Source organism: Spea bombifrons, chromosome 3 (assembly GCF_027358695.1).
Source record: "Spea bombifrons isolate aSpeBom1 chromosome 3, aSpeBom1.2.pri, whole genome shotgun sequence".
NCBI lineage: Eukaryota > Metazoa > Chordata > Amphibia > Anura > Pelobatidae > Spea > Spea bombifrons.
The window spans coordinates 86,373,314-86,399,294 of NC_071089.1; the positions used below are offsets into that span (position 1 = coordinate 86,373,314).

The window sequence follows — 25,981 nt, forward strand, 5'->3', positions numbered from 1 at the left end:
CCCTCCCACCGTATGAGCCAATAATCCAATTCACTTAAGAATTATTGATGCTGCACCACGTTTCTAACTACCGTATTTGCTCGATTATAAGACGAGGTTTTTTTCAGAGCAAATGCTCTGAAAAATACCCCTCGTCTTCTAATCGGGGTCGTCTTCTAATCAGACCTCAAATAGAGGTCTGATTAGGAGACTAAGATCCAGATCCCCCGCACCGCTGCAGGGGACCTGGATCCTCCTGCCCCCCCCCCCCATCATACACACACTTACCGGTGTTTCCTGCTGTGTTGCCGGGGCAGCGGGTTGACGTCTACGCGATCCGCGTAGACAACGTCCGCTGCAGCCGGAAGGAGGTGTGGCTAGCAGCGGGGGTTGTCTGCGTCCGTCGCATAGACCTTCCCCGACTGTCAGAGATCAGAGTTCCCCGCACCGGTGCGGGGAACTCTGATCTCTGACATCCGGGGAAAGTATACGCGACGGACGCATACAAACCCCCGCTGCTAGCCACACCTCCTTCCGGCTGCAGCAGAAGGCGACGTCAACCCGCTGCCCCGGCTGGAAGCACCGGGAAGAGAGGGGGGAGAGCGGGGTGGAAAGGGGGTGAGAGGGGGGGTAGAGAGTGTGTGTGTGTTAGTTAGTTAAATGGGGGTATAGGGTGTGTGTGTGTGTGTTAAATGGGGGCATAGGGCATTTCTGGAGTGGCGTTAAGGGGGCATTTAATAGAGCACTCTGCCTCCTGAAATGCCTTATACCTCCCTATATGCCACTCTGCCCCATAATATGCCTTTTAACCCCCTAAATGCCAGAGTGGCATATAGGGGTATAAGGCATTTCTGGAGGCAGAGTGCTCTATACAATGCCTTTTAACTCCCTTAATGCCACTCTGACTCCTGAAATGCCTTATACCTCCCTATATGCCACTCTGCCCCATAATATGCATTTTAACCCCCTAAATGCCAGAATGGGATATAGGGGTATAAGGCATTTCTGGAGGCAGAGTGGCACATAGGGGGTCAAAAGGCATACCATGGGGCACAGTGGCATATAGAGGGTTAAAAGGCATATCATGGGCCACAGTGCCATATTGGAGTGGCAAGCCTGGGGGCAGATGTGCGTAACTGGGGGACAGGTTGGAAAATACAAGAAATAAAAACAAAAAAAATCTTTTTCTCAATCATTGCTTTTATTAAAAAAATAGTTTACATGAATTAACATTTACTGGTAAAACTTTTTTCCTTTGGGGTCGTCTTATATTCAGGCTTTTTCTTTTTTTCCTAAGTTAATATTCAGATTTTGGGGGGTCGTCTTATAATCAGGGTCGTCTTATAATCGAGCAAATACGGTATATGTAAATGTATATATCAACTATCCAATCATCCACAGACACAAACAACAAAAGCACTTTGGGTTTCCTTACAAGGATGTGTATGTAACCATAATAAATGCCTTAGCATAAACAGTATGGAGTCAGACCATTAATCCATCAATCTTTGGTTATACAGACAGGTCCATAAATATTTGGTGACACAATTTTCATAATTTTGTATGTCACCATAATAGACTTTACAAACTGATTTCACATGAAGCAATCGAAATGTGATTAAAGTGCAGACATTAATTTAAGGGTATTTACATCAAAATTGGGTGACTGAATTAGGAATTAATATTTGTTATACATAGTATCTTCAAGGGGCCAAAATCAATTAGCCAACTGACTGAGAAGCTGTTCTCTCATTATTTTATTAGCAATTAAAGGGTCTGGGGTTCTTTCCAATTGTGGAGTTTGCATTTGAAAGCTGCTGCTGTGAACTTCCATCATTTAAGTTGCCTTCGGCTCTGTGTTGAGTAGGCTCAGGCATTGGGAACAACATGCAGGGTTATTTGACCGGATGGATGGCTCACGTCCTTGAAGTCTGCTGCCTCAGTTTAGATGATGGCAATTTGCATATACTCCAGAACATTATGAAGAGTGATCAGATGAATTGCAATCAATTGCAAAGTCCCTCTTTGCCACGAACATCAATTTAATCCCAAAAAAACCATTTCCAATGCATTTTAGCACTGCCTCAAATGGACCATCTGAAATCATGTTAGCGATTCTCTCGTTAACACAGGTGAGAGTGTTGACGTGGACAAGGCTGGAGAACACTGTTATGCCGATTGAAATAGAATGACAGACTAGAACCTTTAAAAGGATGGTGGGTGCTTGAAATCATTGTTCTTCCTCTGTTAACCATGGTTACCTGCAAGGAAACATGTGTTGTCATGATTGCTTTGCACAAAAATGGCTTCACATGCAAGGATATTGCTGCTTTTGAGATTGCAACTAAATCAACCATTTATCAGATTATCAAGAACTTCAAGGAGAGAGGTTCAATTGTTGTAAAGAATGCGTCAGGGCGCCAGGAAAATCCAGCAAGCACCAGGACCACATTCAGCTGTGGGATTGGGGCGCCACCAGTGCAGAGCTTGCTCTGGAATGGCAACAAGCAGGTGTGAGTGCATGTGCACACACAGTGAGGCAAAGACTTTTTAAGGATGGGCTGGTGTCAAGAAGGGACAGACTAATATTCTGCAAAAGATTGGACTGCTGAGGACAGGGGAAAAGTCATTTACTCTAATGAAGCCCCTTTCGGATTGTTTGGGGCATCAGGAATAAAACGCTTATCTGGAGAAGACGAGGTCCTGTGTGATGCCAACAGTAAAGCATCCTGAGACCAGTCAAGGGAGTGGGCTCGCTCACAATGTTGCCTAAGAACACAGCTGTGAATAAAGAATGGTACCAACACTAAGTAGCTCGGGCAACAAAACATTTAAATGTTGCGTCCCCGGCCAGGAAACTCCCCAGACAAAAATATCTAAGAACACTGAAGCGGCAAACTTTGTAAACACCAATACTTGTGTCATTCTCAAAACTGTTGGCTGCCTGATGCCAGTGGGAAACACCCCCATTTAAAGGGAAAATGGGCGGGGAGTGCCAAGACCCCGCGAAACGGAGAACCGGTGCTTTACCCGGCAACCCCCGGGTCAAACCCTGAGAGTTCCCAGGTATGATTATCACGAAACCATTTGATCAGCAATCTCCGACAAAGGGAGCTGTAATGTTAATTTTCATTAACCTTTCCATGTTTTTTAGGACAGTTTCGGCATTAATTCATCCGGACCAGGTGGGATTCATACCCCACCAGGAAGCCCCAGACAACATCAGGCGAACATTAGATCTGATTGACATTGCGATTTCTACGGATCAACCGCTAATGCTTCTCGCGTTGGACGCCGAAAAGGCGCATAGACTGGCACTATATGTGGGAGGTCCTGCAGTCGTTTGGCTTCGACGGTCGTTTCCTCAGGGGCGTTCGTGCATTATATGAGTCTCCAAAGGCGACAATTGCTCTTATGGGTCATGAATCCTTGCCCTTCCAAGTATTCAACGGCACCAGGCAGGGATGCCCGCTCTCACCTCTTCTGTTCGCCTTATGCCTGGAACCGCTGGCGATCGCTATACGGTCTAATCCAGATGTGCGGGGAGTGGAGATCCTTGGACGCCAATATAAACTCAGTCTGTTCGCGGACGATATCTTACTTACCGTGTCGGATCCTCTCATATCTCTCCCCAACTTGTATTCCACTCTCCAGGCTTTCTCTAATATCTCGGGATATAAAATTAATGACTCTAAATGTGAGGCCCTGAACATCACCCTGGGAACATCGGTGGTCAATTCACTTTCCGCTGCTTTTAAGTTTACCTGGAAGTCTACGTCTCTCACTTACCTGGGTATACATATTACTAAATCACACAAAACGATGTACCAAGCTAATTATGCTCCGCTATTGTCCACGCTTCGCTCAGAAATCACGAGCTGGTCCAACTACTCCATCTCATGGCTTGGGCGCATCCATGCACTCAAGATGAACATTTTGCCTAAACTTCTTTATTTGTTCAGAGCTTTGCCTACCCCGATTCGCCGACCTGATTTAGACGCATTTCAGTCATTTCTGTTTCGTTTTCTCTGGAATTCTAAAAGAGCCAGGATCAATAGGCACACGTTATATTTACCCAAAGGCAAAGGGGGCCTCGCTGCTCCGAATCTGTACCTTTATTATTTGGCAGCAAGAATTGCTCAATTGGAGTCCTGGTCCCTCTCGGAGGGGAAGTCCTGTCGCTATACCCTGAACCTTACAGGTGATGTCTCTCCCATGACTCCCGTGTTCTTTAACCCGGCGTTTCCAGCGGGGCTAGAGCCGAAGATTTTCCAGTGGTGGCTGGAGAGGGGACTTGTGCGAGTGAGCCAGTTGATCCATCAGAATGCGGTTGTTCCATTCCACACGCTGCGTGAGTCGATCGACATCCCATCAAGGACAGTTTGTGCAGATTACATGTAACCGTAGAGAAACCCTCCAAACTGTATTCAGCTACAGTCTCAGATTACAAAATACATAAATACATGCCACATAGTCCCCATGTAGATTTAAAAAAATCTATACATGTCACACAAGTATGCCAGCATTTTGCTTTTCTTGTGCGCCTGCTTTTGTGGGCCAAAACTTCCATCACCCGTCCCATCAGCTTGGCTGAGGGCAATGGACATTATCATCCACAGAGTCATCAAACTATTCTTAACAAAATGTTAAAATGTGGATGTAGGGTATTTTTTCTTATTGTTATTTGTGACTGATTTGTTTAATTTCCTGGGAGGGGCTGGCAGCAGGGATCATAACAGTTCTTCCAGTATGCCAGTCAGGTGATCGAACTGTAGATCAGCAGGTAACCTGTTGGCACAGTTTTTTTTATACTTTTGCTAGCATGCGGCCATAAGTAGGCTGTCTGTTCCATGCTGCAGCTATAAATAATACATATATATATAGAGAGAGAGTTTTTGAGGCTGCTGATCAGTCTCTCAATCGATCCTCCAAGCCTGTAGCATTTACGAAGCTACTGCAGCAGCTGACTGGCAGCAAGTATATTAGGCGAACACAACTCCTGCATGACAAAAGGGCTGGGGGAGTTGCGTGAAGTTCACAAATTGTGTGTGTGAGGGGTAGGAGAGAAATAAAGAATAATGCAAATACATAAATACAAAGCAGAAACATAGTAATAGTCAATATGCTTCATGCACCAAATATTAACATGAAGCGTGTTGCTATATTGCAGTAACATAAATCATGCCCGCTTGGGGAAAAGCGGTATATTGTAAAGTTAACTCAGAAAGTCTCCTTACAGACTGAACTATACGTTGTACAGGGCCCGCTCCGCCTTTGTTAGTAACTTGCCAGCGTTGGCCCTTCACAACGGAGAGTGAAGTGAGAGGCTTAGAACTGTCGTTGAATGCTTTTCAACACCCCCCCCAAATACATTTTTACAAGGAATCTAAATATGTAACTATTGCAGATTACGCAATGCGAGTGAGGTACAAAGTCATAATGCGGATCCGGTCGAATATTCTGATTCATGTACTTTCAGATGCCGGCTTTCCGCGCGCCTACCATGACTCTCTCTATTCCTAAAACCAACAGAGCATGCTAAATATAACCAGCGTGGCAAAACCAACCAACACCGTATGCGCAGCGCCATAATACACGCCTTGCCACTTAGCTAATTTTACCGAACACAGCCTATTCATACAACCCGATTTCCTCAGCGGTTACTTTTTATTTTTGTTATAACGAGTCCGGACCGATCACAAGGGAGGCGTAGCTTCCCAGACCCCCACAGCCAGGGGCCTGCGTAGGAAACCCTGTGCGTCGAGGGACCTACAACCTGTCACCGTTTGCTGCAATATCATTCCGCGGGTGAGAAAAGGATGAGAAATTGAGAGAAAATAGTTCATATCCACCACTCTTAATAGCAACAAGTAACTTTGATACCGATGTATTAACAGCACAGGTTTTTTCTTATTTAAAATTTAGCTATATATCGTCCCAACCGTAATATGTGTCCGAAACAGGAAGGAGAGGCTTAATATGCGTTTAGATGTTCATGCGCGGCTGAAAAAAAATAGTCCCGGTGTTATATATGGCGCGCGCCGCCGCTGCTAGATCTTTTCAGTTGCGCTTCGAAGTTGGTGCAGAAGATGTCCGGTAGCTCCGCCGATTATAGCAGGTAATAGCGGGTTTATTTGCTAGGTGTTTTGGGGATAGTAACGTGAGCTTTATGGTAGGTTTAGTTTGCACAGATGCTTTTGAAAGTATTTAAATTAAATATCAGTGTGCGACCTGCATTCTGTGGTACGAATGTCTGACTAGGTTTATAAAATGCCTGCTCACGGTGTTGTGTGCTGTCACGCAATATCTAAATTTTCCGTAACGTCAAATACTTAATACGGTTTCCGCCGATAGCTTTCGCTTTAGCACAAACTCTGTGCAGCTTCTGGAGGGCTGCAATAGGGGGAGTATTAACTAGACAACGCCTCCTTATACGGCCGGCGCAGCGCGTGTGTAGAGGAATTTTATGGCGCTGGACGTGGTTTGGAGCATATATCAGCAGGGTGGGTTTGAACAAAATGGCGCTCTCAGAATATGGCGACAGCAAGGGAATGTGTGAACCTGGGAACTGGCTGAGTATGCGGGCCCCAGCTGATAACGTGCCTGGGCTGCGCTCGGTGGCTGCGCCGCGCTGACCTCATCGCGGTGGTATGGCGAGGCTTGTTTACCGGACTGTCATGTGACGCACACGGGCCTTGCCATGCGGGCAGCACGTAGCGGGCTGCTAGCTGAGGGAAGCATCGGTGGACCAACGTGGTGTAGCTTGGGCCGAAGAGTTCATTAAATGCTTGATGGTCCTTCCTAGCAGTTTCTATAACCATATGTCCTGTTTAAGTCTACTTAAATCACCTCGTGGGCCTCTAGACCGACTTGAGAACTGACCCTTATAGCAGTTTCTTAGGGTCTGCTTTTTTTGTCTTCAAGATTTATAACTAAGACATGATAGCTGTAAGTGGGTGCAGTTTAAGTTGGGGTAAAACTTTAACATCTAGAGTTTACAGCTAACGTTTCAGGGCATTAGAAATGGCTGTCAACTGTTATGGGCCATGTAGCTACTATATTCCAAACGGTGATTGGGCCTGTACTGTCAGTTTAAGGGTTTGTATATGGGTCCCAATCTAGATGCTAACTGGCAGTTTAAACAAATTCTCATGCTGAAAGTCTTGTACTAATGGCTGATGTTCATATACATACGATTTGATGTTTTAAACCTGCTTCTGTTAATAGAGACCATGGTGGCCCAGAAGGAATGGACCCCGATGGTGTTATTGAGGTTAGTAGAATTAATAGTTGGATATAATATCTACATAATATCTGCAAGATGTCTAAATGCTTCTCTTTTTACAGAGTAACTGGAATGAAATTGTTGACAATTTCGATGACATGAACCTGAAAGAATCTCTTCTGAGAGGCATCTATGCATATGGCTTTGAAAAACCGTCGGCTATCCAGCAGAGAGCAATAATACCATGCATTAAAGGTGTGTGTGTGTAATCTGTACACGTCCCAACCTAGGGTATCTTGTAAAGAATGTGAAATGATGGTTACCATCTTTCGGGACTGACCTGAAATGGAGAGAACCTAATTTACTGATCACATGTTAAGAACAATGCCTTTGACCTAGTTTAATCACCAGGTAAAATGTGGGAACATTGAACATGTATCCTACTTTTTTTAGGGTATGATGTGATTGCCCAAGCTCAGTCAGGTACTGGCAAGACTGCCACATTTGCTATTTCCATCCTGCAGCAGCTGGAGATTGATCTCAAGGAGACCCAAGCTCTAGTATTGGCTCCCACAAGAGAACTGGCTCAACAGGTATTAATAGGGCAGCTAACGTTCATGTGTGCTGCACATGTTTCCGATCTCACAACTGTAAGGCCCCTGTAAAAGACAGAACAAAATATGGACTGGTTTAAGGAAGTTTCAATTCTATTCTGAATGAATTGGTAGATATGTAGTGTTGACTATTCTCAGTTGTGTGACCTGAAATCTGCAGCGTACATCGTTCAGGAAATGTGAGCTATTAATGCATGTCGGTGTTTCTTTAATGCTTATGTGGGATTGCTCATTTCCATAAAACGATTCAGTGTTGGCATACTTAATTACACATTGGCTTGCATTTGTAAAGCATGTTGCATTACTGTACAAAAACATATCGATGTATCAAGCTGCATATACCAGAAAGCCACTCTTTAACAGATGCAATTTGAGTGCCTAAATGCAAGAGTAAAGCCATAGCAGCTGCAGTGCAGGGACCTGTTACTAAACTTTCAATTGCCAGTCAGTAGTAGCTTCAGCTCCATTATAGAAGTCTTCTAAATGAGGAATGTCATGCCAGTTTTTTTTTTAAGCTACTTGCATAAAAAAGGCTTCACATCAATAGTTTTGCCAGTAATGATGGGTCAGGCTGTGGCTGCTTTGAGTTGATAGTGAGGGTTGTATGTGTTGATCTGGTTTACATGCATCTGGTTTTTTTTTCGTTCCTAGATCCAAAAGGTGATATTGGCCTTGGGCGACTATATGGGTGCTACTTGCCATGCTTGTATTGGCGGCACAAATGTTCGTAATGAGATGCAGAAACTGCAAGCTGAGGCTCCTCACATTGTTGTTGGAACTCCTGGACGTGTATTTGACATGTTAAACCGGCGATACTTATGTAAGTGTTGGTGTTAAACAGTTACTGTTTTAATGAGCGAAGTGATGGTTTACCATCTTTCGGGACTGAAACCTGATGATCTTTTATTAACTGATCGCTCAAAAGCTCTTTCCTTGTAAGGGGCTTGCTCCCTAAAGCTAGAGGGCAATGTAGCATGCTATCTGCACAGAAACAGTTCTGAGGCATCACTGTGCCATTTTGAGTTCATTTGCAGCCTAATCTTAATATTGCTGTGTAAAGGCTGTAATTTATAAAGAAAGTTGTCCAACGGTGGTGACTGGGTCCAGTTAGTGGTGCCTTTTCTCTGCAACACCCATGATTGGTGCATTCTAAATGCTGGGTTGGCTTATGAGCACTTAAGGATCTGTTTAATGCTGTAGTGTGTAAAAGGCAAATTTCCTTTAACATTTCTTTAAAGGAACACTTGCTTATTTCTGTGACCCACTGATTTATTGGAAACTGGTACCTTAAACATCAGAAGCTTTTTAGAATTATAGCTTTTCCAACAAATTATAGGAAAGCTGATATTTGAAAGGGTTTTTTATATATATTTTTAGCTCCCAAGTGGATCAAGATGTTTGTATTGGATGAAGCAGATGAAATGCTGAGTCGTGGGTTTAAGGACCAAATATATGAGATTTTCCAGAAGTTGAGCACAAACATTCAGGTAAATGGTGGTTAAACTTAAAAAGTATACTAAACTAGTAATTAAGCCTTGTATTTGGAACATCTGAGCATATGAAATGTATTCTGTACAAATTCCACTAAGTTAATTTAGCAGCGGTGCCATTTCTGAAAACTGCTTTAATTACTAGCATGTTAAAAAAAAAAATCTTCTTGTTTTAAGAACTCTGCTAAAATTACTGTTCCTGGATGTCTGGGTTCTGTAATAATGCTAACAGGGTACACACAGGAAGTAGAATACATGCACTCTTATCGATTTTGGACATGGGTGGACCTCTTTCTTAATGTCCAGTACCCTCTGTCTGAAAGATTTGGTGCAACAACTCAAGGGTTGCAAACAGGGCAGGAGTTGTGTAGCCTTGTGTGAAGATGTTTTAGTGGAGATGCATGTGATCAAGATGTGTTATGAAAACATTGTGCTCTTAACTGACCTGTTCAACTCTTTCCATAGGTTGTCCTGTTGTCGGCTACTATGCCAACTGATGTGTTGGAAGTGACCAAAAAATTCATGAGGGATCCAATTCGTATCCTTGTGAAAAAAGAAGAGCTGACACTTGAGGGTATCAAACAATTCTACATTAATGTTGAACGGGAGGTGAGTCAATGTCTACAACTTTTTGTCGCACAGTATGTTGGTGCCTGCACCTGTAATATGCTTTAAGGGAGTTGCTGTCTATTAAACTGTTATTTGGGCAACAAACTTAAAAGGAGCCAAGCACTCAGGGCTGCTATAAAGCATGAATAAATTACTTTGTTCTCATGTTGTATAAAACTAGGAGTCTGGCTTGCTATAGTATTGTACAGAGGCAAATGAAGTAACTTTCACCACAACCTACTTATGTGTTCTGTTTCACTAGGAATGGAAGCTGGATACTCTCTGTGACCTGTATGAAACTCTGACCATTACGCAAGCTGTTATTTTTCTGAATACCAGAAGAAAAGTTGACTGGTTGACTGAAAAAATGCATGCACGGGACTTCACGGTCTCTGCTCTGGTAAGATTTTTTTTATGCTTAAATGCCTTTTATAACGGGCTATTTAAAAAGCAGGATAAGTTACAATTTAGCATAACAGTGCTATGTTGTCGTTCCCCCTGCTAAAATGAACTTGTTTCCTTCTATCCTTGACTGCTGCTTTTACAGCTGGCAGGGACGCTTGGTCTCAGACATATAGAGCATAGTGTTTTTAATCATCACAGCAGTTTTTTGGTCTAGTTAACATTATACTAAAAATGCAAAATGGCAAATATCTCAACAGCATGGTGACATGGACCAGAAGGAACGAGATGTCATTATGAGAGAATTTAGATCTGGATCTAGCCGTGTGTTGATTACAACAGACTTGCTGGTAAGTTGCCCCGTGTGTTAAACTGTCCACCCATATCCAAAGACTGTTACTTTCTGTGAAGGTTCCACATACCGAACAGTTAAGTCCTTTGGTAAAGCAAGAACCACATTCCACAGTGGACTACACCGTTGTAGTTCACCACTATATTGTGGCTGACAAGCTTGTTTTGCATGTATATTTGGTAATATAATTTGGTATGGTGAGCTGTTGCCAGAGTACATATCTGGTTGGAATATATTTGCACATAAACCCATAATTCAAGTTGTCGGTGCCTTAACTTTTCCCTTTAATTATAGGCTCGGGGTATTGATGTCCAGCAAGTTTCTTTGGTTATAAACTACGATCTGCCTACAAATCGTGAGAACTACATTCACAGGTTAGAAAATACCGTTTTTATAGTAGCTGTATGTGTTTTGTGCTCTTGATCTATAATCTTCTGCTTCTTACATCACTCTGTCAACTAGACCTATGCATGATATTAAAGTATCCAATGCCAAAGCATTAAATACCTCCCCAAAGAATTCTTATATTCTAAATTTCTCTAAAGGAAGGATTGTTTTCACAAACATGCAGGATAAGTTACAATATAGCTGTTGTGCTGTGTTGTCGTTCCCCCTGCAAAAATTAAATTGCTTCCTACTATCCCTGCCTGCCCTGAATCTTACCCCGGTAGGCAGGGACGCTTGGTCTCAAACATCCCCTGTGCCATGGAAATGGTAATTTTAACTGTAAGGCAAAAACCTTTATTAGACTTTTATGTTTAAATAGTTAAGGAGCAGGATACAGCTGCTCCCGGACACTGCTGAGAATGAGCCCGTGGAAGTGAGTGGTGTGTGTCTCTTGATCAGAGAATACACACTTCTGGTCGTGGTGAGATGGCGGCCAGTGGATCATGGACTAATTTGCTGAAGGTAATGTATTTGCATATAATGCAATCTTCACACATGGATTTTGTAGTTTTGGGTATTAATGCCTTGGCATATGCGTCTTTAGTAGGAATTACAGTAGTGATAAAGCTGCTACATTAATACTGTTCATATGAGAAACTTTAAATATTACTGTAAACTATTGTCATGTGGCCACTTACATTCTACCAGTGCTGTTGAAATTGCCAGTTTTCATCAAGCAGCACTTCTGTACAACTAGACTATCTTTTCTCCTACAAATATGCAGAAACCCTAAACTGTTTACAGCAAATATCCTGTTAGATTGAAAATGAGGCCTTGCTTGTATAGAAATGCATGAAAACTGTCCTTTAATTGTCCTACCAGACATGTAGATGTCAAATACAATTTACCACCAGTCTTAAACTGCTACAATTCTGCTGCTGTAAATAGAATAAATAAAGCAATGGGAGTCTTATTAACAGTGCAAACTACCATTCTGTCCCCTCTGCAGAATTGGTCGTGGAGGTCGTTTTGGTAGGAAAGGTGTTGCCATTAATTTTGTTACAGAGGAAGACAAGAGGATTCTTCGTGACATTGAGACTTTCTACAATACTACAGTGGAGGAGATGCCAATGAATGTGGCAGATCTTATTTGAGCCCTGGATGAGATTGATCGCTTGGATGCAGTACTTGCTGTTGCTGACGAGGCGAATTGCGACGTGCATTGTGCTGCTTTGGAAATATATTTGAGTCTTGTCTCTATGCTCATAACGGATCAGAAATACAGATTTTTGAGACGCGAAGAGACTGTAGTTGCCTGCTTTGGGAGGAAGGCTGTGGGCTTCATCCTCTTTCCAGAGTTTAGACTGTTGGGGTGGGTTGTAAAGTGATGGGGTCTTTACATTTTCTTTTTATTAGGAATTTATTTTCTAGTTCCACTTCAGTGGTTGTGTTAGATGTTCTGTATCATTTAATAATTTACTTATGGACTAAAAGGTATAAGTGCTGTATAAAATCAGCAAATTATGTTAAAGTTGCATATACACCTTTATTGTATATTTCAGATGTAGAATTCACTAATGGTATATAGCATAATTTTAATTATATAATCAATAAAGTGATGAGTGAGTTTGCACTAGGCCCTGAAACCCCAACAATCTGTTGTATTGGCTTAATTGTAAGGTTGCACATGTCTTATTGAAGTTTAAATGTTTAATAAATTATTCAGATGTCAAGCATTGTTACTCTTTTGTATTCCTTACGGCACTTAACACAAAGCAGATTTGTAAATTGGGAAACTGATACAGATCCTCAATTTTGAAGCTTATATCATGCCACTGTTTATATGGTTTTTTGTGACCCCTTTGTCTAAAGTAGCCAGATGGCAGTAATATGTTCCCTGGTTAGCCTTAAACACCAGCTCTGACTGGTAATACATATAGTGCATGTGAGCAGGGGCAAGTAGAACAGCATGGCACATTCAAGAAGCAATGCTAGCGGTAGAATGTATGTAATGGGCTGTGAATGGCCTACCATTTGTCTGCCACCAGCAGTTTGTGGACCTGTATGAGATGGGTATTTCTCCTATTGCCCTTAAAACATATTTGCTTTACTGTGACATTGGGTAGAGGGTCCTGTGGACTCTGGTCTTTGTGGAGGCAGTATAACCACTCTCTCATTCTACCCTTCGCTTAGAAAAAAACAGCCAGTTATGACTTCTAGTTGAATAGACCCCCCCAAATGAATATTTAGGTGAAAAGAGCCTGAATATACCGCTACCATGTAAGTGTTACTCGTAAACATTCACATGTAAGTTATTTCATATGAAACTTATTTGCCAACCTGCCCCACTTATGCACATCTACCCCCAGATATGCCTTATACTCCCTATATGCCACTCTGCCTCGAGAAAGCCCTTAACACCCACCCCAATATGCCACTCTTTCCTTCCCCTTACTTACCTGTGCTTCCCTAGACTTGTCCCTTATGCTTCAGATTCCTTGGGGTTTTATTGGTGGCAGCTGGCAAAGGTCTGCATGATGCATGTGGACAACCTGTGCTGCTGGCCCTTCTGCCGGGGCTACTATGAATGAGCCCCAGGAAGATTGACACCAGTGCTCCATCATAGAAGCGTTGGCATCAGAGGTTGTCTGCGCGCATTGCACTGACTGCTGCTGGAAAGGTGGATCCAGGTTCCCTGCAGCACTGCAAAGGATCTAGATCTTAATCTTGTAGCCAGACCTCCTGTTTGAGGTCTATTTCATAAGCTTTTCACTGCCAGCCATGTAATGTCTTTTAAAGGGGCTTATCGATTTTCAAGACATGATGACTAAACACTGGTGATCATATACAGATTTCATGATCGCAAGTAGTGCCTTCCTTAACAGTTACAGCACTGTGCTGTATTCAGAGGACCAATGTCTGCCAAAATTATGCAGATGGTAAAGTAAATTCAGGAACATGCATCCACATTCAAAATCCATATAGCAGAGGAACTGAGTTCTATAGTATCGAACATGACCCACACAACATGAGCACAAGGCAGAACCAGCATTGTAGTGCATTGACACTGTGGCTAGCTGAAGCTTAGCTACACCGTGTGACTATTGCCCTAAAAAGGACAAAGTATAATGGCAGCCCACCCCAAGCATTAGACCACACGTGTTGAGGTGAAAACAGGGCTCTGTTTACCAAGGGCAGACCAGATATTTATACACACAAACATGATAGGATGAGGGGCTTCATTCCAACAACCACCAGACAGCCCAACGCCTCCATACAGTTTTGTGGCCAGCAATACCCACCTGACAAAAGTCACTATTTTAGGGAGATCCTAAGGGAGAGCTGAGTGACAGAATCGGAAACTTCCCGGGGAATAGTCTGCTCGGTCGCTGGCCAGAGTACCGTAGCCGTGGCTGGGTAACCTTGGTCCTAAAGCTTGATAATAAAACCAGGGTTCCCCAACGAGTTCGCGCTCTGTAACCATCGGGTGTTACCCACCACAAACTTAATGTAAAATCAAAAGGTAGGACAAAGTGCCCACAGCGACGATGTTCCAATTGTCGGCAGGCAGCGCCATATTTTCTGGTCAGGCGCATCGAGCGTTTCCTTTGATTGTAGAGCCCCCATGGCCAGCTTGTTCATGGGAGTCTGGTTCCAGCAGACCAGACAGGCTTTCAGTCACCCTGTGCCCCCCAATGAGCCATATTTAATTAACTTAAAATTAACTTAAAGTAATCCACACAAATTATTTTTGTAAACACTTTTATAAACACATTCATTAATACAAAAGTTCTATTGCAAAATATTGACATTTTAAGAAAGAAAATTAGCAATTTTGAGTCAGTTGTTGCATAACGACTGCAAACAGACCAAGCATTTGAAGATACTCATCTGCTCCATCTGCCAAACATTTGTCAACGTCCTGCAAATACAAAAATAACAAAACTAGCAATATCAAAAGGTAAAAAAAAAAAAATCCAAATTTTTGCACAGGCTATGATAACAGTAATTGCGCTCTCCAACTTCAAAACACTTTCAGCAGTTACTACAAGAAATGACTTAGTTTTACTTACTGCAAGTTTTTCTGCAATGATGGCCTTCTGTTTATCAGTGAAATCCTCGCGTTCAAGTATTGAATCATGAAGCTGATTTATAAGCTGGTTAGCTGCATGACCATTATTTATCATGCTCTGTGTGAAGAAAGGGATTATTCAGATTTAAATCACAGAGAAACCAATTTTCATGTTCTTAGCCAAGGGGGTATTGCAGACTCTGCCGATGAACAGAGGGATAAAAACAGTTTGCAAATTAAGTAAATCGATGATTTTCCCATTTATTCACGGAACTGAACTTCAGAATCTATAAAAGCGGAAAAGGGCTATCTGATAACTAGGTGGGTTTCGTATACTAAAATTTCTTTGGGTTGGCATGAATACTGTGTGACAAGATGATGCTGGTGATTATGTATGTTAATACGCAGTACAAGTAAAGGAAATAGGTTGGCAGCTGCAGTGGCATTTGCACATTAGGAGCTGGACAGGAGTGTGAGCCAGGACCACCTAGCTAAACAGAACAATGTCTGGCTTGGCAAGCCATACTGGGGTCAGGTTTGTGTCCTGGCACAGCCCAGCTCTAGCTACAATCCAACAGTGATTCAGAGATTAAACACCCTTGGTATTCCCAATTTTAAGAACAATAGCCAAGTGCTGCATACTTCTATCTAAGTGGCATATACTGCAGAGTTTGCCAACCTTTTGTCACCTATCAAGTAACCCAAGAAACAGGTTCCAACAAGTACCCCAAATATGTTTTTAGCCATCAGGTAGTCTGTTAAGCAGTTATTTAACAGACAGCCCAAAGAATGAGAAACTCTGACAGTGCATCTTAATTGTGACCTACGGGTGCTTTATATTGATCACCTGTGACCCATGTTCCCATAAATAGGTCGGTGTATATAACCCGGCATTTATTTTCTTACCTTGACCGCATTTTCCAGTTTTTCAAATGAACCACTTTGGCAAGTTACTAGGATCTCATCAATAGTTTCTTTTGGTATTACCTACAAAATAAGGGCACAAATAACTGCATAAGGACTGGGTAGTGTAGAATGCGATCTTTACATACCCAATACCTATTTGGAATGGTACGGTTATATGGTAAGATGCCTAACATGCAGATCTGTGCTACTGGGGAGTGTAGCTGTTCCTCATATGGTCCAGTGCCTTTTTCCTTGTTTTAGGCCCTCTGTACCTGTGTAGATTACTCTTCTTTCCCTGCCATTAACCTGGTGGCACATCACATGAGAGATGGACTCCTCCTTACTAGGTAGGCAGGCAGGACTCAAAAAAGTACAAATAACCCCCTACCATTACAGTGTCAATGATTAAAAAAAGGAACTCAGGAAGCCAAAATACTGCAAAAGTGAAAAAAAAAAAAAAAAAAGGTAGAACCTAATTTTCCTTTGCCAAACCTGGTGGCACATCACATGAGATGTAAAAAAGCATGGGGGGGTACATTCAATCAGCAGAAGGAAAGGCAGAAGCCACCACTTTCCTTCCAAACACTAGATCCCTAGAACCCAATTCCATTAAACGATAGTGCTTGGCTAAAGTGTGAGGTCCTGTTGGGGGAGAGGATTATTTGTACCTTTTGCTTTTTGAGTCCTGCTTACCTAGGAAGGAGAAGCCCCCCTCTCTCATGTGATGTGCCACCAGGTTAACAGCAGGGTAATTCTGATAAGGGGAATTTGTCAGACTGGTTCTTCCCATGTGAATCAGAGATGAATATTTAGCTGCTTGGTTACCTTTATCAGGAACAGTGATTACAAGTAAAATAAGAGGACTAGAAACCACTGCCATCACAGCCCGCACACAGCTGAATGAACATTTGATTAATATTTAGTAACCCAAGACAGTCTTTAAAACACAGCCACTTCCCAAAACCTTCTAAAACAGAATGTTATGCATACCCCAGCTATTTCTATAACTACTTGGTGTGTTATCTCTTGCCCAGCAGTAAGTCTTGTTGCACTCTGTAAAAATGTGATAGCTTTCCGCAAGTCTCCTTCTGAAACCTCAACCAAGCAATTCACTGCCTGCAAGAGAGCACAGATAAATACATAAATGTATGACAGACAGAACATGCCAATTATCCCCGCATCTTTTTGCTCAAAAGCTACTTGAGAGCAGAGACCATATGCAAAAAAAAAGTTGTAGTATTAATTATACACACTGTGCAGACAAGGAACAAATAACTCAATTCTACAGAGGCTACACCAAATAAATACATGTCCAAAAGCACGAGAGCCCATTTAATTAAAAAAAGTGTATCTTCATCATAGCATTAATCCTAAAATGTTTTCTGTCTACAAATTATATAAATAATAGACTCCCACAACTTAAAGCAGCCATGAGCCAACAATTACACTATTACAATCAGTTGCTGCTGCTTCCAACACAAAAATAGAGTGTGGAGCAAAAAAAATACAAGATGAACCCATCAGACGGGATTTTAAAACAGAACCCAAGAATCAATCATTCAGCTGATTTTGCCAATCTAGGAAATTGGAATTTTAATTTCTTTGCAAATCCTGCCACTTAGAAGAGAATATTGCTCCTAAATTTTAGGATTTCACAGTAAGTGAATAATTTTTACAATCTAAAACTCACAAAAAGTATGTCATACTGATTCTTTTTTGTGTTATCGACTCTTCAACATAGAATAAATGTAAATGTGTTCTAAGTAGCTGATATATAGAACAAAGATGTCAGTTTAAACACTGACAGAACACATGAGATTATAACTGCAGACTCCCATTTGTATTTGAAGAAAATAAAATGCAGAAATACCTCATTTGAGATTTTCACATTTTCCTTCTCGCAGATTCCCAGAATCCTCTGGGTTTGTATTTTATCAGCCAGCGGTTTAAATCGAAATTTGGAACACCGGGACGTTAAAGGTTCTATTATTCTGGAACAAAGAGAGGGGATTTCTTATAAAGTGTATGAGTGCATGAAATATATGCCCAGGGTCTGCACCAGGCAAATGGCACAAAGAGTTAAGGAGTCAGCAGGTGTCAGGAGGCAGCTGCCAGGATATGGAAAAGAGGAACTTAGTGAATCCCTGCTTAAATCTTACTCAAACAGGGACAGTTTCCCAAAGAAACTCTCAGCTCTACTAGAACCGTAAGCACCTTCATTCACAAGTATTAAAAGCCACATCTCAATCAATAATTTCACCATAGAAAACATAAATACTATTAAATAACTAGCTTAATGCGCAGGGTGCTTTTCCAAAAGGCTCGGTCCCTTCCTACCCAGTGGTGACATTAGCCAGACGAACCCGAAGCATTACATTGGTGCAAGGTTTTAAATGGCACAGGTGGGGAATGATAAGACCGGGGGCCTAGGTACATAATGGCAAGAACATCTCACAAGTCTCTGCTGCTGCCGAGGACAAGGCCAGATTCATTTAAAAAGCACACAGTGCATTTTTAATGTGTTCCAGTGCACTTTACTGCATGTTAATCAGCGCAGGGATTGTTTAGTTACCAGAGGTCCCGTCTCTTAACGCCTCCCCAGCAGCCTCTTCTGAAAGCAGGGAACACAGCATGTTTCAAGTCTATAGGACCTGAGCTCCAATTTAAAATCAATGGGAGTAGCAGCAGCCAATCACATGAATGCTATCTGAACACTGATATTTAAGCGAGCATACATGTGACTGACATCAATGCAAATGCTACCGAGTACAAACACAGCAATAGCATACTAATGCTTCCTGGTTTCAGTAGAGGCTGCCAGGGGAGGAATACAGAAGTCTAATGTTTCTCACATACAGTAAATGCAGTAAAAATGCACTCCTTTCAATTTTAAGGATGCAATTATGAAGTACAATGAACACCGATCACTTCCTAAACGTGCTGTTCCACATTGATGTTCTTTCCCAACTTGTATATGCAATAGTACTGTGGTCTCCATCTTAAATAAGTGTATTCCTTTTTTAAAGGGAGATACCATTTCGCTGTATTTTCTTGTTGAAAACATTTCAGCGAAGCCTCTTAGTGCTGTCGGTCTTCACTGCTCAGCCTGCCCATCGCAGAAGGCCGTTATTTTTATGGTCTTGTAGTTTAAAAGCACCTCAATCCCATCACACATCACTCCCAGCACATCTATCACACAAAACACCCCACTCAATAACAGTTTTAGGAGATGGGGAGCATTAAGGAGAAAACCAAAATGACTGATACCAGGAAGAACTTATCTGGGGATGTTTTAAGGGGCCTCCTATGTGGAACAGCACCTGTAAATAAAATTCTGCATATATTTGCAATTAATTGTTGCTGGGGGGGGGGTTGCTATTTACTCCATAGCAACACATACAGCTAACACAAATTAAACAGGGGAATATCTGTAACTACAGGATGGAAGAATACAGCATACAGCCATACAATTTTACAAGTATTATTACACAGTATCTTTAAATAAATAAGGCATACATTTAACTAACAGACACATAGTATGCCTATCTAGTGTAGAAATGCTTTTGGTATATTTAATATCTGCTCCAGGTTTAGATACAACTGGGCTCTGAAGCTTCCAGCCATTTATTCCATACCTCTCCCAAGGTCATATGCTTTTAAATTCACTCCTAATACCGTATTGGCTCGGATATAGGCCGCACCCTAAAAGTTTGGTGCTTTTTTAAAGAAAAAGTTTTTTTCTTTAAAAAAGCACCAAAAAAACATGCTGCCACTCTGTCCCTCCCCCGAGACATGCTGCCACTGTCCTCCTCCCCCCCCCCCCGAGATATGCTGCCACTGTCCTCTTCCTCCCCCCCCGACATATGCTGCCACTGTCCTCTTCCTCCCCCCCCCGACATATGCTGCCACTGTCCTCTTCCTCCCCCCCCCGAGATATGCTGCCACTGTCCTCCTCCCCCCCCCCGAGATATGCTGCCACTGTCCTCCCCCCCCAGATATGCTGCCACTGTCCTCCTCTGCCCCCCCCCGAGATATGCTGCCACTGTCCTCCTCTGCCCCCCCCCCCGAGATATGCTGCCACTGTCCTCCCCCCCCCCAGATATGCTGCCACTGTCCTCCTCTGCCCTCCCCCCCCCCCGACTTACCGGAGCAGACTCCCGGGCACAAGTTGTATACGCGTATTGCGTAGATGTCCCCCGCCGGCCCCGCAAGACACCCGGGAGTCTGCTCCGCTAAGTCGGGGGTGGGCAGAGGTAAAACACATCGTGCGGACGGTCCGCACGATGCGCTTAGACAACCTCCCGTGCCGGCACCCCCCTCCGTGGGAAGTGCTGGCAGGGGAGGCTGTCTGAGCGTATCGGGGAGTAGGATGAAGGTCCCCTGCACCGCTGCGGGGGATCTGTATCCTAACCCCGCTGCTTGCCCGGCGCCCGGGACTGCATGTCCCGGGCGTCGGGCGCTAGACCCCGAATATAGGCCGCACCCCCACTTTAAAGACTTAAAGTGGGGGAAAAAAGTGCGGCCTATATTCGAGCCAATACGGTATATTTGAATGGAAGTGTGCAGAAGCACCAAATATAGCAGACATTACGGATTGCTGCATCCAAGGTGGAATTTTATCACCCATTCAAAGTTCAAAATAGAAAATGTTAATTGATTAAAACCTAAATCTCTCACCTACTGACATAATTGCAAATCAGACAGAATCGAGTGGTTTTGGATTCTTTCTCCATTGTGCGTCTCAGAGCAGCTTGCGCAGCCGATGTCATTGAGTCCGCTTCATCCAGTATTATAATTTTAAATGGGGGGCATGGCTTTCCACTGCAAATAAAAAGTATTAAAGCGCCATGAACGGCAGCATATACAAACACTTCATTGTTCCAGTTCCATATGCTCTTTCTGAATTGCTTGTAATAGCTGTTCCCAGGGAGCTAACTGGTTCTGATGAAACATCAAGGCGTGGAGAGTATAACAACACTCTCAGGAAAGACTTCTAGATTATCTCCTCCCAAATAAAGATTGATTACAACTACTAACATTTGGAATTCAGTTAAGCATTTAGTTTTGTTGATGGAAAGTCAAAAATATTCAGAGCAAGTGATCACCAAAAATGGCCATAGGAGTAAAATTACAACCTTTGATACTAGTCATAACCATATAAAATAAAATATACTAAAGTAAATAAGCAGCTTACTCGTGTCTGGTCCCTGCCACTGTTAGCTGAGCAAAGTTTTTCACTTTTTCTCGAACAACTTGTATTCCTCTTTCATCTGATGCATTCAGTTCTAGAACACGCTGGCGAAACAGTTCAGGCCTACAAATAAAGGTAAGTTTATTGCAGTAGGACATCAGGAAAACATAAAAGTCTCAGTTATATCTATGCCGTACTAACCATAGGCAGACTTAGACACCCACCAAAAAAGAACAAATGGAAACATACGTTAATGGGACACTCCAGTGCCCTGTGCGGTCCTCCAAACATGAATGCATATTAAGTTCTTAATTATTCTAAGTTCTTAATATGCATTACAAGTGTCTGACACCCGATTCTCTTACTGTTCAGTCAATCTGGATTTACGTTTAGTAATATTTATGTAAGCAGTGTTTACACTTGCCATATGTTTGACCCTTCTGAGTAATGGGAATCAAAGTGAAAAGAGGGAGAAAGAGTGTTTCTCCCTCTTCAAAAAAAAATCCAGGGATGTCACCATCCAGTTCCAACACAGAACCCTCAGGTCTTTAAAGACCTCAAACAGATTTACAGTCAAAAAAGTCTAAACATAAAATAATTATAATAGGGAAACAAAAAAATACTGTCCCTCCCACTATCAATTTATATTAAAAATAACCACCTCCCCCAGTACAACATTTAGAAAATATGAGGATGTCGAACTTAAATTAGGGCTATTTTTTTTTTTTATCAATGGCACCTAATTTGTGAAAGAAATAAGTAATATTGAAAAAAAAATCTAATTGTGTGCATTTTTTTGGACATTTAATTCATACCGAATAAAATAGGAAACAATTGACAAAATAGAAAAAAGAAAACAAAAGCAGTACAGTAATATACCAAGATAAGGTATTTAAGGAGGGCATTTCAGTTGCTGAAACAAGAAGCCAAAAACTAGCACAGCAAACTGCAGAGCAAAATTATAAATCCCTTTAATTATTACTGAACAATGAAATGTGTGGAATGCTGCAGGATCAGCAACACTTAAGCAACCGATGGAGCTTTATTACATGCTTTCTATTGTCACACACCCAAAGAGCTCTCTGGAGGCTGCCAGGATTGTAGATGTTTTCCCAGTTCCAGGAGGCCCATAAAAGAGTAGGTTAGGGAGCTAAAAGGACAAAAAGAAAAAAAATGCAAAGTAAAATGCATTTAGAGTTGTAAAATGAACATGAAATATCCAGTACAATTAAAATGCTACAAAAATAATGACTGCTGAAATAAATGAGCATTTAATGTGCTTTTCCATCAAGTCACAAGCTGAATAGGACACTAACATTTTAATGAATGAATATAAGCAGATTTGTTACTCAAAAGCCATGGGAGCACACATTATACAACATGACTAAGACACAAGTTCACAAGTGTTTCCAGGAGCTTCCCCAAATATTCTGGGAGGAATGGGGGATTATTATTGTATAGCGTCACCAGATACTGCAGCGCTGTACAAAAGGTAGACAGGACATATCGATTAGCATATAACATAAGTAGATTACATACATAACCAAGTGAGGAGGGGCCTGCTCAAAGAGCTTATATTCTAGATCATTGAAAGGGACAATGCTTTAAATGTAGTAGCAGTGTCTGAGATTCTCTTCGTTTTGTAGAAATGGGCTCCATTTGATCAATTATCACTGCAATTGATTGTAATCTGAGCTTTCTATATAGAATAACTTGCTACATTCCGTTGGTGACAAAAATTACAATACTGCTGTTCAAACATCCCTAAAAGTTTTTGGAAACTGGCAACTGAAGCTGGGGTTCATTAAGCAGCCAACGTGGGGAGCTGGGCAGTGAATATGTAGCATCCACATTTTTATATGGGAAATGTGAAGAACGGGGAACACAGGTTGATCAATCTTAATTGTCTATATTGTAACCTTAACTAAGTTGGAATGAGTTCTCAAAATATACGTTTGGCTATAAATTGGGCATTTAAGATAATATATGCGCATTTAAAAACCAGGTTGTCATTATTAGAAGCCAGAAACCAATGTGTTATTAATGGTGTATATATCAAATAGCACACCATGACACCAGCAGAAACATTTTTTTAAAAAAATGCAAATAAGCCCTTATAACACTTATCTAGACTTTCTCTATAATATTTACTAAAGAATGCATATTGAAGTACCAACATGCATTATTTAAACACACACCATGGCTGGGGAGATGCATATGGGGGATTCTGCGGAATATCCCATGCATTTGCAAAAGGAACAAACTGGAATTCGGGCTGGTTTATTAATTCAGTTTACTCACATCTGCTCCTTCCAGTGATTTTTTCAATACCGCTACCACTTCGTCCTGGTAAGCCACTTCATCTACACATTTGGGGCGACTGTATGAAAAGAGGTAACCAGAATGAGGAATCTGCACACTCCAAAAGGAACTCGGGTGCTTAACTGTGCCAGGAAGGGCCAGCTCCCCAGTAGATCAAAATAAATAAAGGCTCCAGGCACTCATAGGTTCCAGCTCAGGCAGATTTTTAGAGGAAGACAGAAATGACGTTTCGACCTCACAATGAGGTCTTTTTCAAGTCTTGAAAAAAGGTGTCAGTAATTTGTTTTGAATTTAGTTGCAGCACACCTTTTATTTATACTTCTTTGTACTCATCTGTGTATCCAGTCACTTTCTCAAATCCTACTTTTTACAGTTTTTTTTTTCCAATAAACCTATAATGGAGATTATTGCCTCCCTTAAATAATTTCTCACCTATTGACCAGTATGTTAGTTCTTGAGGAGATGAAGGTTAAGGTAAGTGTGCATTTTTATGTCCCAATTTTTTACAATTTACACTTGTTTCAACTTTTTATAGCTACCACATTGTTAATATGTCACCTAGTTTGAATTCATAGTATTGAAAATGCTGTCACCCAACAGCACAATTAGATTCCAAATGCTTTCATATGAAAAATAATAGACATATCTACTTTGTTATATGGCTTTAGCTAGTCTCTTAAAAAATACTAAAAAGGACCACACAGCCATCATAATCATTAAAGTGCATATGGTAACTAGAGTGCGTGACTTTAAACAACCCAAAAAAGTTACACACTATCACTTTGAGAAGGCCTATTGCACAGCCTTTCTGTAACGTGCAAAGAAAATGAAGGGCATGTATCGAAGCCTTGCAATAAGATAATGTTATGGTCATTACTATTTTTCCACCCATGGTACAGCCTTCTGCTTCTTGCCATCAGAACTGCTGCCGGCGCCAGATACAGAAGCTTTATCTTTCTGGGGCTTTGTGCTGATGGACGTTGCCCCTTTCAAAAACGCCTGCATTATGTAAATACCTGTAAAGATGAACAATGTTTATCATAAACAACAAAGCAAGATACACAGTGCAAAACAATTTCATATATAGCACTTCCCAAGTCACATATCTTCATTCATTAGGTTTATCAAGATTCTATTTATTACGCTGGTATGACATTACAATAACTAATTACTTTCATGTGCTTATATCCTCATTCTGAGGAAAGAAAAAGCACAGAAATAGGATGCAAGAGAATTTTCTATAGCTCATGATGTGACAGACGAGACAGGCCATAGTGCCAGTACCTACATCAATGTGCTTAGGAACACTATGGGAAACCCTTTTCACTGGTTCAGCAATATATATATATATATATATATATATATATATATATATATACACACATATACACACTTCTGCAGCAAATTGAAATGGGAAGCGGTAGGATTTTCTGCTAGGATGACCTCTGAAAGATGCTTCCCAAAGTCACAAGCAAAAGTTTGAATGGCTGAAGGTTAGTCATTTCTAGTAATTTATATATTAAAGCGCATGTATATGCATTAAGGTACCTTTTACCTACCTATACATAAATCAGCGTGACTTGTGGGGGAAAATGAGGCAGACATTGCCATTAAGCTGAAAATGAGCACTAAACTAAAAAAATGTTTTAGGTTCAGACAAGCACCATTTCTAACATACCATACCTACATCTTATATTTACATTGTAGCCATCAGGATTACTATAATTCTTGCAAGGCAAATGACCACATTTTGGTAACACGTATAAATTAACTTACATCATGGGATTCTCAATTCATTTCTTTAATGTGTGATTTATGACTCCACTCTGATATCCACTACAGAGATCCCTCAGACCCTGCATTTTCACAATACTTTCCCCACACAAAGTATGAAACCGTAACCTAATATTTACCTCAGTTAGTCAGACAAGCAATCGTCTGTCAATAGAAGTAACGAACGCGCCAAAACGGTACATCAGAACTGCTTCCGGCGCACTGTCCTACGCGCCAAGCTCGAAGAAAAGTCACCAAGCGTCTCCATAGAGACGGAGGCGGAAGTTTGATTCGCAATCAACCGCCATGTTGGTAGGGGAAAGGAGTGACATAACATACACTGGATAGTTGTAAAAGACGTTTTAAGATACAGTTTTTTGGTCGAGCGGTTACTTAAGCGTTCGGTGCTGCTGACTCCAAACGTAAAGCACAGGCTGTCAGTAAGCCACAATCCTTAGCTGGCTGAAGGAGGATAATTCGTCATGGTTTGGACTAATGAAATTCTTTAATGGGCGCGAACTAGAGGCAGCGGTTTTTTTTAATTCAACAGGGAGTTTGTTGTTATATTTGAATGACATCGTCAAGCAAAGAATGGTCAGACAGTGTATTCAGATAAGGTCAAGTAAAAGTACTTCGTAAGGGGAACAGAAAAAGTGGTA

General features: G+C 41.6%; 2 protein-coding genes and 5 non-coding genes across 9 annotated transcripts; 6 read left to right on the forward strand and 1 right to left on the reverse strand.

Annotated features, from left to right (window-relative positions):
• The first annotated feature begins 6,041 nt into the window (after positions 1-6,041).
• EIF4A2 (eukaryotic translation initiation factor 4A2) lies at positions 6,042-12,794 on the forward strand. 3 transcript variants are annotated; one of them, XR_008351045.1, is made up of 12 exons: positions 6,042-6,097; positions 7,207-7,252; positions 7,327-7,459; positions 7,658-7,797; positions 8,470-8,638; positions 9,196-9,305; positions 9,774-9,917; positions 10,180-10,317; positions 10,580-10,669; positions 10,966-11,045; positions 11,438-11,580; positions 12,068-12,205. XR_008351045.1 is itself a non-coding variant. In XM_053459229.1 (11 exons), exons 1-11 carry the CDS (start codon positions 6,069-6,071, stop codon positions 12,210-12,212), a joined length of 1,224 nt encoding a protein of 407 aa, XP_053315204.1. In that variant the 5' UTR covers positions 6,042-6,068; the 3' UTR covers positions 12,213-12,794. The 3 variants fall into 3 exon arrangements, 2 of the variants coding, with proteins under 2 accessions (XP_053315204.1, XP_053315206.1); XM_053459229.1 differs by lacking the exon at positions 11,438-11,580 and having other exon boundaries at positions 12,068-12,794; XM_053459231.1 differs by lacking the exon at positions 11,438-11,580 and having other exon boundaries at positions 6,044-6,107; positions 12,068-12,794.
• LOC128488311 (small nucleolar RNA SNORD2) lies at positions 7,510-7,578 on the forward strand. The gene has a single exon (XR_008353731.1). It is a non-coding gene; the product is annotated as a small nucleolar RNA SNORD2 (small nucleolar RNA).
• On the forward strand, positions 8,673-8,738 carry LOC128488312 (small nucleolar RNA SNORD2). Its single transcript, XR_008353732.1, has one exon. It is a non-coding gene; the product is annotated as a small nucleolar RNA SNORD2 (small nucleolar RNA).
• Positions 9,470-9,647, forward strand: LOC128488308 (small nucleolar RNA SNORA81). The gene has a single exon (XR_008353728.1). It is a non-coding gene; the product is annotated as a small nucleolar RNA SNORA81 (small nucleolar RNA).
• LOC128488281 (small nucleolar RNA SNORA63) lies at positions 10,366-10,491 on the forward strand. Its single transcript, XR_008353705.1, has one exon. It is a non-coding gene; the product is annotated as a small nucleolar RNA SNORA63 (small nucleolar RNA).
• LOC128488280 (small nucleolar RNA SNORA63) lies at positions 11,237-11,366 on the forward strand. Its single transcript, XR_008353704.1, has one exon. It is a non-coding gene; the product is annotated as a small nucleolar RNA SNORA63 (small nucleolar RNA).
• A 2,009-nt stretch (positions 12,795-14,803) lies between the features above and the next one.
• RFC4 (replication factor C subunit 4) lies at positions 14,804-25,553 on the reverse strand. The gene is made up of 11 exons (XM_053459234.1): positions 25,463-25,553; positions 24,427-24,565; positions 23,529-23,607; positions 22,298-22,377; positions 21,231-21,350; positions 20,714-20,857; positions 17,907-18,027; positions 17,027-17,152; positions 16,037-16,117; positions 15,132-15,248; positions 14,804-14,980 (listed from the first exon to the last, which is right to left on the reverse strand). The coding sequence occupies exons 2-11, from the start codon at positions 24,552-24,554 to the stop codon at positions 14,885-14,887; spliced, it is 1,092 nt and encodes a 363-aa protein (XP_053315209.1). The 5' UTR covers positions 24,555-24,565; positions 25,463-25,553; the 3' UTR covers positions 14,804-14,884.
• Positions 25,554-25,981: the final 428 nt, after the last annotated feature.